Below are 12,972 nucleotides of genomic sequence, written 5' to 3' on the forward strand. Positions count from 1 at the left end.
TGTAAACATATATTATTAGCCCCAGGGGACCAGTTCTTTCTTTTTTATTGCTAAGTGAGATTCCATTGTATGGCTATACCACAATTTGTTTATTCATTTACCTGCTAATTGGCTTTTGGGTTGTCCCAAGATTTTGTTCGTTTGTTTTGTTTTTTGCTATTGCAAGTAAAGCTGTTATGAATATTTATGTACATAATGAATATATGCTTGCATTAGTCTTGGGCAAATACTGTGTCATAAGGTAGGTATATGCTTAACTTTCTATGAAACTATTTTTTAAGTGGTTATACCATTTTTCATTTCTACCAGAAATACACGAGAATACAAATTGTTCACAACCTTCGTATGGTCAGCCTTTAATATTAGTGATTCTAGTAGTGATGCCATGTGTCTCATTATAGTTTAACTTTCAACTCTACAATGTTGAGCATCTTTTTATATATACCTTCGAAGAAGTGTTCATTCAGATATTTTGTCCATTTTTAAACTGGGTTGCTTGTCTTTCCTATTGTTGAATAAGAGATGCTTATATATTTTAGACACAAGTCTGTCGTTGATTACATATCTTGCAAATTTTTTCCCAGAGTGTGTCGTTTTGTTTTTTTGTTTTTTCATTTTCATGACAGTCTTGAAGATTAGATATTGTTAATTTGGAAAAAGTTCATTTTATTGATTTAAAAGTTTTATAGCTTCTATCTTTTGTGTTATAGCTAAGTAATCTTTATCAAACCCATATTACTAAGATTTTCTTCTACATTTCCTAATAGTTTCATAGCATAAAATACTATATTAAGGTCTATTATTCCTCATGAACCTATATTTGAATAAGGTATGAAGTTAAGATTAAGGTTCATTTTATTTTATTTTTTTTAAAGATTTTATTTATTTATTTGTTAGAGAGAGAGAGGGAGAGAGAACGAACACAGGCAGACAGAGTGGCAGGCAGAAGCAGAGGGAGAAGCAGGCTCCCCACAGAACAAGGAGCCCGATGCGGGACTCGATCCCAGGACGCTGGGATCATGACCTGAGCCGAAGGCAGCGGCTTAACCAACTGAGCCACCCAGGCGTCCCTAAGGTTCATTTTAGTGGATATGGCTATACTATTGTGACACTGTGCTTTTTGAAAATGTCCTTTCCCCATTAAATGCATTGACATCTGTATAAAAAATGAACTGACCCCATATGTTTGTATATATTTCTGGACTCTTTTGTTTGTTCCATTGATTTATCTGTCTATAAATAGGCCAATACCATCTTCCCTTGATTACTATAGTTTTATATTAAGTCTTGGAATAAAGTGTTTTAACTACTACAGTTTTGCTCTCTTGGTTATGAAGAAGTTATTTTGCTACTGTAGATCTTTTATATTTCCATATTACATTTAGAATCATCTTGTTGAGTTCTACAACAATAGCAAAATGCCTCCTGAGATTTCAAATAGAATTGCACTCAATCTATCCATCAAATTGAAGAGAAGTGACATCTTAATAATATCGAGTCTTTTAATTCATAAGTGTGATATATCTCTCCATTGATTTAGGTCCTCTTTAAATTATCTCAGTAATGTATGGTAGATTTCAGTGTATAGGCCATGTGTATCTTTTGTCAAATGTACCTCTTCAAACTGTATTTTGATGCTTCTGTGATACCTTCATCTCAATTTCTGATTATTTGTGGCTACTAAATAGACATGCATTTTTGATTTTTGTATTGTCTATCCTGCAACTTTGTATCCTGAAAACTTGCTAAGCTTACTTGTTAGTTACACTAGCTCTTTATAGATTCCATCAGCTTTTTTGCATAGGTGATCATATAGTCTGAGAACAAAGATGATTTTCCATCAACCTTCCTCAACCGAATGACTGTAATTTCTATTTTTTACTTATTCCATTGACCAAACCTACATTACAGTGTAGAATAGAAGTGGTAAAAGTAGATATTTTTACTGTATCCCTGATCTCAGGGGAAAAGCATCCTGTCTTTTACACCTAGGTAGAGATTATTATAGATACTCTTTATCAGGATGAGAAGGTTCCCTTTTATTCTTAGTTGTTGAGAGTCTTAATGAGGAATGAATGTTAGATTTTGTTAGTAATTTTTCCCTTTAATATGATAATTAAATATTTTTTTCTTGACTGTTAAAATTGTGAATCACATAGATTAATTTTAAAAATCAAACCAACCTTGTATTCCTTGTATAAACCCCACTTGGTCATGATGTATTACTTTTAACATCTTGTTGGATTTGATTTTCTAAAATTTTGTTAAGATTTTTTGCATGTCAATCCAGGGATATATGTCAACATGTCATTGCATTTTTATGCCTTTGTCTGGTTTTGGTATAACAGTAATGCTGGTATCATAGAATGAATTGTAATGTGTTTCCTTCCCTTCAATTTTAAGTGATGAGAAGACCCCAAGATGATAGAAGACAATGACAAAGGAATTAGTCTTTGACAAAAATACAACACTTTCCCCATTCTCTAATTTTAGTGTGTATGCAACATATCTGAAACTTTCTTTTAAATAAATACTTTTACTTAGAAGGTCCAAAATGGATACCATATCATGTTGGCATAAATGACAACAAAAAACTTCCCCTATTCTTACATGGTTGATGCATGTTCTGAAGATTTTTAGTCTATTCAGTTGTTCTCAACTGGTCTTGTTTCACAGACCAGCAGCAACAAAATTACCTTGGAAACCTTGGAACTTAAAAAAAAAAAAAATGCAGATATCCTATCCCCCACTTCATACCTGCTAAATCAGTAACACTAGAAGAGAATGTAGGTGGCAGTCTCCTTCGGTTCTCAAGATGACTCCAATGCACCGTACAGTTTGAGAAATACTGCACTATGTTAAGAGAGAAAAAAAATGGATACAGATGCAGTTGATTTTGTATATTTTGTGTTTTAAGTAGAGAATATCTATACTATTCAGACTTCCTTTTCTTTATAACTTATGTGGGAGATCTGAAAGTGAGGGAGAGTAAGTCAGATGTTTGAGTGGTTTGGAGGAGGTATGGATAACCATTAGAAAAATGGAGAAGCAGGCTGATGAGGTCTTTAGTCACTATTAGATGTCTAGTTAAGTAATGCCATTGTCAACTTTTATTGATCCCATCTTCCTGATTGTATAATCTTCTCTCCCGATTCTTAGCTGCTCAAGGTAGAGGTATAAAAAAGGCAGCTTCTTGGATTTGTATGCAGTTTTCCTGCCAAATGGGTGAAAAGGGAGGAGAAAGAGATCAGTAGTTGATGGTATTTGCAAGAGAGTGAATGACTAATCATGGATCATAGTCTCTCTGCTGTGTAAAGAAAGAAAATGAAGACAAGAGGAGGATAATTAACAGATAGAAAGTTCTGAGATCTATAGATAAAAAGGTCTGGATGAGCTGGGAGAACTGTTTTAGTAGACATATTTCAGAAATGAGCTGGGAGTGTAAATGGTAATGGTTAAAAAGTGACATCCTTATTTTTGAATTCTTATTTTTTTGTGATAAGAAGTTATATGATATGACCTTAGTAATAGAGGTTGAGATCACTGTGCCAGATCACTGATACTGAGGAAGTCAAGAATGGGTGAATAAATATTCACATACATATTGAAGTCTCTTTCATTAGTAATATCAATCATAGTAGGGAATGGATGAATGGGAGACAGACAGCTGAGGACCAAATCAGAAAATACAGTGGCATCAGTATCACATAAAATAAATTGGAAGTCATCACTGGCACAGGAAAATTCTGGAGGACACATATTTCTCTAGAAGTTTATTTTGGGCCCACCATAATTTCAAAAACATATGTCCCAGTATGTGCTAAATTTATGGAATGTCTTTTGATAATAAGATTCATAATTGTGATATCTGTGTATAAGTGTGTTTTAACTGTGCATGTACAAAAAATAACCAGCTAGCCGGTAGATGATTGCAAAGAAATTGAATCATAATAACTTCCTCGTTTTTTCCTATTCATGACAAGAACAAAAAAGTTTTCTTTGAAAAGCTCCTACAACTCAGAAGTAAAAGGTTGGAAATTGTGCCCTGCTAACATCCATTCTAATTCTGTTTTTCAAATTCACAGAGAGTGAAGAAGTTTATCAAAGGCAGGTGCTGTCAATTTCATGTATCATCTTTGGAATTGTCATCGTGGGCATGTTCTGTGCAGCATTCTACTTCAAAAGCAAGTAAGACCATCTCTCTCAAGTGTTAAAAGGTCACTTCTCAGCGAAAACACTTTGTCTTTCTTTAATTTCACCATCTGTGTTCCAGGCAGAGGGATCTTGTGCAAATGGGTCCATCAAACATCTACGAATGACTTAGAATCTCTTATAGACTGTGGGGAGTATATGCAGCATGTGCATACGTGTGTATGTGTGTGTGTGGTTTCTCTTTGGTACACATAGTGATCATTCCACTCTGTGATCATGAACATTCTATGTTCTTTGCAATTTTTGATTACCCGCCAAAAGTAAAGCCTCAGTGTCTGCCTGTCCCTAGGGGTTAACACTTCTGAACAGAGAAGTCATTGCTGTAGATCTAAGCATTATCAACAAATATCTACGCTTTTCTGGGGAAAAAATACTTTTCCTTTCATAGTATTTTTACCTGATATCCATAAAGGTTTCAGCCTAATATGAAATATGAATACTGCAAGATCTACTTTGGTTTATCAGTCGATAAACACATGTTAAATATACTTCCCCTGCTAAGGAATAGAAATTCTGGGGTACCTGGTTGCTCAGAGTATGTGGCTCTTGATCTTAGGGTCATGAGTTCAAGCCCAATGTTGGGTATAGAAATTACTTAAGCAAATAAGTGCATAAACGTAAAAAAAGAAACCAAAACTTCTGCTGATAAAGGTACTAATTTTGACTAATAATGTATAATAAATTATATATATACCTATATATACATACAAATATATTCCAAATGAACTTTGATAAAGGTATTTTATTTATGGAAATTTTATTTAAGTCACGCAAGCCTTAAGAAGTTGGCACAGATTCTATTCCTACAGCTTGTCTGAAATGCAAGCCAATGTGTAATTGCTTTTCATTGGACTTATATTTGTTTCCCCATTTGCTCTTCTAAAAATGGATCCATTTCCAGAGATAGTCTATGACACCTGTCTGCATGTTGTATATGTTGATCTTTAAAAAGAACAGCAATTATTATTTTAAAAAAGAGTGGAAACTTGGGCATAGATCCATAATTAGTAACTATTATTTTTTAATGAACTATTTCAGAATAGATTTAGATATTCAGAGTTACTGTGAAAATAGTACAGATAGATCCTGCATAGCCCAGACACAGTTTCCCTAATACTAATGTCTTATGTTAGTATATTGCATTTGTCACAATGACTAATATTCATACTGTATTACTAACTGAAGTTTGTACTTCCAGATATCCTTAGTTTTTACCCGATACGCTTTGTTCCAGGCCCCATCTAGGATACTACATCATATTTAATTGTCATGTCTCCTAGGCAACTGTTGGCTGTGACAGTTATTAGTGTTCATTTTTGAGAACTTAACTCTTTGTCAGGGACACTGGGCTTTGCATTATCCCCCAATCCTCACAACAATTTGAATTGTTCATTATTGCTGCATTTTTCAAATAATAACAGAATTTAATTTTAAAATATTAATTTGTCAAAGCCACACAGATGGGGTCTTTGAATTTCCACAGCCCTAGTTGAAATTGCATGCTCGATACTACCGTACCACATCGGCTCCCACAGTCCTCCGGCTAGATGCTGGAAGGTGAAACTGTGTAGGGTGAATCAGGAATACCGTGTATTCGTGCCACCCATAGTGCTTGGTGTGTCCTCTTAGGGAGCTTATGTGGCATCTGGTCAGGATTGTACCTACCTCACTCATACCTTCATTCAAATCTCCAGGCTGCCCCTTGCTTGTTATATATTATCAGGCCAATTGCATCCAGTCCCTCAGCCTCAGTTTCCTTTTTGGTAAAATATGGCCGAAAATAATATTTACCTTATAGAATTTGTTAGGGATTAATGGGATAACAGTGTAGAGAGCACAGTGTAGTGTTCCAAAGAATAAATAATGAAAGCTTGCTATGGTTAACACCTGCGGGTTTCCACACTGGAACTTAGAGGCTGCGTAACGGCAGAGTGAGGAGCATGCACCGGGACATGAGGGGGTAATCACACACCGCAGGGCGTTGGAAGGGTCTCCCCGCAAGTGCTGTGTACAGGAGAGAAATTGTGTATTTAACAATAAGCAAATTACCATCGAGTGGTGGCTAATCACTTATTTTTAGAGTATAATTTGTAGTTGTACCACATGGAAAGGAAAGACTGATTATGACAATCACATGACTGGAGAGCAGCTGGATAACTCAAGGACCGCCATCTTCATAGCTGTCAATCTTTCCCTCTCTAGGCAGGATGTGGGCTCTGAGATGAACACCACCTCCTGGGGCTCAGTGAGGTGTCAGGGTTTAATGGAAACACTGTGCAACATCATTCATTGTGGGGGACTCCAAGAGCTGAGCCAAGGGAGGAACACTAATCAGGATGTTGTCTTTCTGCCTGCCCAGCTGGGACATATTTTTATTAAAAAATTGAATAACTCTAAAAAGTGAGAATAACAAAGTAATAATAAAAAATTGAAGCCTTTTCCAGGTGGAGTTATATTTCTCATTAGAGACCTAGAGTGTATTTCCTTCTAGCACAATTTCCAGGCAAGGTCTTCCTTTATTTTTCTTTACCTGAGAGGAGTGCTATACCTCACACAAACATCTAATCTATATAGTTGAAAGCAATGTAAACTTTTATAGCACCTGGCACATGTGTCTTTCCACTCATTCCCTGAATTCTAATTCCCATCCCCATATCTCAGGGATAATAGCACAGACAGACTCTACCTCGAACTTTCCTTACTTTCACACATACCATATAACGTTGTAATAACGTGTATCATTTGTTTGACTTCATCTTGGAAGTGCCAAGTCTTATAGGTTTCTAGGAACTGTCCATCATTGGTTTTTAAATAAAATCAGCTGAACCAGCATTCTATATACTGGGATACATAGTTCCTAGCCAGATAAAGTCAGGAGTTACACAAAAGCTCACATTCCCCTGGATCATTTATATTTTAGTCCCCATAGTCCCTCAGGTCCTGCCACTCTGATCCTTTGCCCATCGTCTTGTGACCCTTGGTAAGGCATGGCCTTGGAATATTACATGGAATATTACAGTAAATTGTTAGCAGATGAAAGTTTGAAGGGAAATAACATGATGAGATAGAAGCGATCAACACCTTCTTGGATTTAGAGGATTTTCTGAGTTCATTGAACCTCCACAACTCTAAAGGACACAATGAAAGAAATTATCTTCTCATCACTTCCAATAAGCTCATATACTCCCATAAGTTATTGGAAATATTAGTTGAGTTATTCAAATCTGGCTGATGGGGCTCACATGGCAACTGTAAATTTTTGCAGGTTTCTTTTTGCTTTCAACTCACATGGGTAAGAAGTATAAGGCTGCCTGTAGAAGTCCTTAGTAGACTTGGGAAGTGCAAGACACGATTCAACTCTAAAAAATGGAATTGAGATAGGAGAGATGTTCCAGGAGACAGAAGCTAGGACGAATAATGATCATGACTGGGAAAAACAGAAGGAAAAAGGAAAAATGGTGCTCCCAGTAAAAACCGGCCCTGACCATAGGTTATCATCCTCTGAAATCAAAGATTTTAACCCAAGGAAAGCCCATTAAAGATAGGCAGTGGTTGCTCTGATGTGCAGCTTTGATTCTCTTGAGCAATGAAGATCTTAGTCCTCCAGTTGCTAAAACAAATATAATAAAACTTCCCTTCCTCTGACCTGAGATAGCCCACCTCCAATGACAGGTCAATGTGAGGCTCCAAAGACTTAGATCTTTGCCCCAATTTAGTGAGCAAGGCCATGCTGGTTTCAGAGCATCCCAAGGGACTGGGATCTGCATCACTGAGACTGCATTACATTCCAATTTTTTCCCTGAGCCCTGTCCTGCCTCCCTTCCTATGATTCCACAGCTGTTGATCCAAAGAGCCTCCCCTAATAAAAATCCTTCATGCTGTCTCCCTCTAAGTGCCTGCTTTCCCAGGAACCCATCCCACAACATTACCAACAGTGCCTACCAGTGGACTTGTAATGCCTGATATTCCACAATTTATATATCATTTCTTTTCTGATGAACTGGACCAGAGAAACTTAAAACTCAATGAACTACAAAATGTTAATGTTGACATTGTTAGGCTAGTAGGGTTCCAGTGTGCAAGGCCCTTATCTTGTCTTTCCCAGAGCACTGACTCTTGTGAGAGAGGTAATGGTATTTTAATCAGACACCTCTCATGTTTTGGTTCCCATTTGCTGGACGAAGGAAGAAAGAGCAAAAGTATGTGTGTTTGGGACAGGGTAGGTATGTGTAGAGAAGAAGCCTGGTTCAGAATGGAAAGCCTGCTTATTCTGGAATATTAGAGTCAGGACCTGAGTGAGAAGCCAGTAAAGGAAAGCAAAATATAAAAGGATTTAGGAAACTGCAATCACATATTTTTTATGAGGAAAATTCCTTTAGACGCTGGTATTTCTCAGACACTGAATTACAGAATTACTGGAAAGATAGTTAATGTTTCTACTACTTAATCCTTCAGAGAGTAACTGGGTCCTTACTCTGTGCCAAACCCCTTTTCGAGTAGAACCTCCTGATCTCCTGTTTCCTTCATCAGTGAATCCCTGATGGAATTTTGTGGCTATAATGTGCTTCGTATAATGCTGATATGATAAATTTATTTTTAACAATACGCTACAGACTATCTCTTAGGAAATAGATAGATTATTACAACTGGATTAAAGCAACTAAAAGTACTGGAGATAAAAACTCCAAACAATTGAAAATATAAAAGTAATTTTTAAACAGTGCTACATCACTGCTGTTGTAAATTCAAAAGAGTTAATGATTCTCAGAGCTTCCAAATCCGGTAGCAAACACTGTCACTTGCCTGTGAGAGATGCAATTAATACAATCTTTTTCTTTATCTTTGAGCCAATGTTTTAATTTCTCTATAGGATCTGCCCATACAACTAAGCTTACTAAATGATGAGAAGGGGAACAGATCAACACTTTGCAGATGTTCTCACATTTCATTTCCACAGTATCCGTGGAAGTTAGCTTTTACAACACCATGCACAGCTGAGGAAACTGAGGGTCAAAGAAGTTTAGGAAAACTGTCATTTTGATTTAGTAAATGAAAGCAAAAATGGTGGGTGGCAGAGCTGGGATTCAAATCAAATACCCAAGCCCATTCTCAGGAAAAGCTCTCTGCAGGAGACCGTGTACATACTCCACCAAAGGCTCTATCCTTGACACGGATCTTGGGAAGAGTTAAAAGTTTGGGGTGGGCTGGACAATTCTGCTGTGTGTGTGTGCATATGTGTTTTTGGGTACTGAGTCTTCTGCTGATAGAAAATTAATGTAAAGTCCTTGGAAGAGAGCAGTTAATAAGGGAGTAATTTGTTGCATCCTTATGGTTAGCAGCAGTCACCCACGTATGCAGGCAAGAGCACTTTGGTGAGAATCTGAAACTTGAGAATAGTCTCAGTGTTCCCACTGAGACGCTGTAGGAATATAGGCAAGTGGTTTGACAGTCCGAAGTGGTGGTTGAGAGTAATTCACCTCCACCACTTACTAGCAATGTGACTCTGGAAAAATTATTTAGCTTCTCTGTGCCTCTGTTTCCTCATATATTACATGAGTATAGGTGATGCTCCATCACACAGAATTATCACAAATAATAAGTGATTTGATATATGGAAAACACTTAAAATGATGCTTTTAAGATGTTCTTTCAAGAGTTAACTATTTTTTTAATTGTTATTTACAAAGCAGAAATAAAAATCTTCACATTCAGATCTAATGATAATAAATGAGCTATTTCTAAATTGTAGAAGAGGAAATATACTTACGATGTATATGCAGGCTACATGATCAAGCTATACATGTTTGGAAATGTATATGAAACAAATAGAGATGTAACTTTGTTACTATGTTATATGTGGCTGTTAGGTCCAAGCTTCAAATTTTTCCACTGGTTACTTCAGAGCATTTCTAATTCTTTACCACTGAGCACTAAGGGTTTGGGACCTCTTGCATTCCTGGGGGCCAGGACAATGTATTATGCTTCTGTCTTCCTTTGGCACACCATTGGGTGTGAATCCCAGGATGTTGATGGATAAAACCAGCTTCTCTCCAGATTAGAAGTTATCTGATGGGGCTGGCAGGTTGAAAATGAGGGAAGGATGTTCTTTGTTAACTGAGTTTTCCAGGTTTCACAAATGACAAATATAGATGTTGGGAATGAATGAACGCCCCCCAAATATGAATAGAATAAAGTGATGTAAGTATTTATGTGTTTATTTAAACCTGCAGGAAGCAAGCTAAACAAATTCAAGAGCAGCTGAAAGAACCACAAAGTGGTAAAAACTACAGCCTCAAAGCATCCAGCACAATGGCAAAGTCAGAGAACTTGGCGAAAAATCACGTCCAGCTGCAAAGTGTAAGTTACCTGTCTGTATATCTCTTCCCCCAGCCCACCTCAGTGCTTCCAGTTCAGAAGAGATGGGGAGCTTGGGATCAGACTTGTAGATTTTTTTTTCAGTGCTTTATAGATATTTCCTTAAGTCATCTTGCAGTTCTGGGTGTGTGGACATGCACATGTACAAGTTGAAACTGAAAAATTAAATCTCATCTTTTGATTACACTGTGCAATATAAATTAATCTCTGGAAGCAAAAAGAGCTGTGGTTGTTTGTTCCATAATGACTTACATTCTTACTCTGTGTCAGAAAATGGTGCTGGGTACCAGGGATCCAATGTTCTCTACCTTATGGGAATTTAACTGTAGTAAGAGATAAAGACACCAGAACTAGAGGGGTTTGTGGGCTGAGATGGTTGACAGTGCAGTAGATTGGAGAGGAAACCAAAAGGAGGTAGATGGGTGAAAGGTTCATTAGCTAGTCAAAGAGCAAAGGAAAAGAGACTAGGAGAAACAGAAAAAATGAAGCCATGTTATCCTGAGAATGTGTATTATATTCAAGCAACTCCAATTTAAGGGATGTGAGCGATGTCAAAGGTAAGACAGGTGGGAAGGGAGAGTGGTATTCTCAGAGCCAGTATGTCCTAATACCAAACCTTAAATAGGTAGTAGAACTTGAAATATGAGCTCTTTGAATTCTACATTCTTTCTACAGTTGTTTTAATCATTTCTGCGATAGATTGCAAAACACTTAATTAAAGACAAGCAAATATCATCTAAGACATACGGAAATTTTCCTCTCAGGTTAGCAAATTCTTTGCCCCCATAAAAGATTGCGCTTCCAGATTCTGAGACACAAAAGGAAGGAACAAAGGCCCTGGTATAAACCTAGTCTTTGAGTATAATAGGCAATCACCCAGGACATATTCATGCCCCTCCAAATGCATAAATCACTGGGAATTTGTACATCATTTGTGATTCTAAAAAATCATTACCCAGAAAGTCACCATTTTCTATGCATAACAGATGTACTTAGATGTTTAGTGTGAATTCATAAATCAGAATTGCTTCCTAGCAAAGTTTTGTTAAACTTGTAATCATAGTTATGTGGGGACTGTTCTTTCCTGTAATAGAAGGGATGTTTTTTGCTAATGATTTCTGGGTATTATCTCGCCACCTCGCCACACAAATGCAGTGATGGAGGGTTTCAATCCCTTAGTAACTGGACCTGCTGAAGATAAACAAAGGCAGCCACTAGTTAAAACAGTAAGCACAGATTTTAATCAGTAATGTATTATTGCATTATGGAAGAAGCTCCAGCATGAGCTGAACTCAACTTCAATTTGCATAGAGTGGGGGACTGGTTGCTTTAAAGTAAGAATGAGGAAATAGGGAGAGGAGTCGGCAGGGTCTTGACAGAGTTGGGGAAGTGAAAAATCAGTGTATTTGCCAGCCGTGTGTTAGCTGGCAACTAATGGAGTTTAGGATTCTGTACTTCCACAGAGATGGGGAGACCGAGGTCCTGTCCTTCCTAATTACATTTCAAAGATTTGGTTTTCAGGTCCTTGAGAAAGAAACTCCTGAGCTGGGGGAGACACATATACATCTCAAAATGACAAAGGGCAGCTTAGAGTTAGTTGTAAGCCTTTTTTCAAGTAAATGCTCCCAGAAAGGCAGGTGGGGGCTATTCCTCAGGTGTTGGCTAGAACAAACAGTACATGCTTTTGGAGGCTTTAGAGTTTTTGGTTTTGGTTTTGGTTTAGGTTTTCAAGCAGGCATTTTAAGGAAGGTCAGGGTCATTCTAGGGGTGAAGGCTATTAGAGGCTATGAAAAAACAGACAGCGAGAGAGACTATATTAAAGTTTACTCAAGTATTTTAGTGTGGATATGAGTGAATGAAATCATTTGTGCTGGGAATCTGCAGTTCTTAGAGGCTGAAGTTAAGGCCCAATAGAAAAGAGGTCTCAGAGGAGGCTATCTAGAGTATGGTTGGGAAGAGTCTCTGTCAGTCCCTCTATATTTTACAGGGTTGCAGCTAAAATACACATAAAATTTTGTATCCTTCATTTTCACCAAACAGATGATCAATAGCATTTTCTGTCTCTGCTTTATGCTCTCCATGAACTCATTTGGGAGATAGCGTACTTGTCCACAAAGTGGCCACTTCACAGTGTCCTCATCCTTCCCTCCTTGTGGACATTCCTGTTCTTTCCTATTGTTTACTGTTAAAGGAATACAAAAATAAACTCCTCACTCATATGTTTCCCCACGCCTCGTTTGATTGGGATGATTAGAATTAGAATAGCAAGAAATTACAAAATTTAAGGGTTCCAACACTTGAAAGATTTGGGGGCACAGTGGATTTTCTTTTCTTTTTCTTTCCCTCTCCTCCACTCTCTGGCCCACCCATACCCACATTTTGTAT

The 12,972-nt window shown here is 37.3% G+C and overlaps 1 protein-coding gene across 3 annotated transcripts in view; it reads left to right on the forward strand.

Moving 5' to 3' along the window:
• Positions 1-12,972, forward strand: part of LOC111145254 (neuregulin 3) — a 1,048,204-nt gene that overhangs the window by 1,008,912 nt on the left and 26,320 nt on the right. For all 3 annotated transcript variants that reach the window (XM_022500048.1, XM_022500046.1, XM_022500047.1), the window contains exons 5-6: positions 4,086-4,188; positions 10,443-10,569. In XM_022500048.1, the coding sequence (XP_022355756.1) occupies positions 4,086-4,188; positions 10,443-10,569 (230 nt within the window). The remainder of the gene's footprint in view (positions 1-4,085; positions 4,189-10,442; positions 10,570-12,972) is intronic.

Source organism: Enhydra lutris, unplaced genomic scaffold (assembly GCF_002288905.1).
Source record: "Enhydra lutris kenyoni isolate GAN:26980312 unplaced genomic scaffold, ASM228890v2 scaffoldscaffold12, whole genome shotgun sequence".
Lineage (NCBI taxonomy): Eukaryota > Metazoa > Chordata > Mammalia > Carnivora > Mustelidae > Enhydra > Enhydra lutris.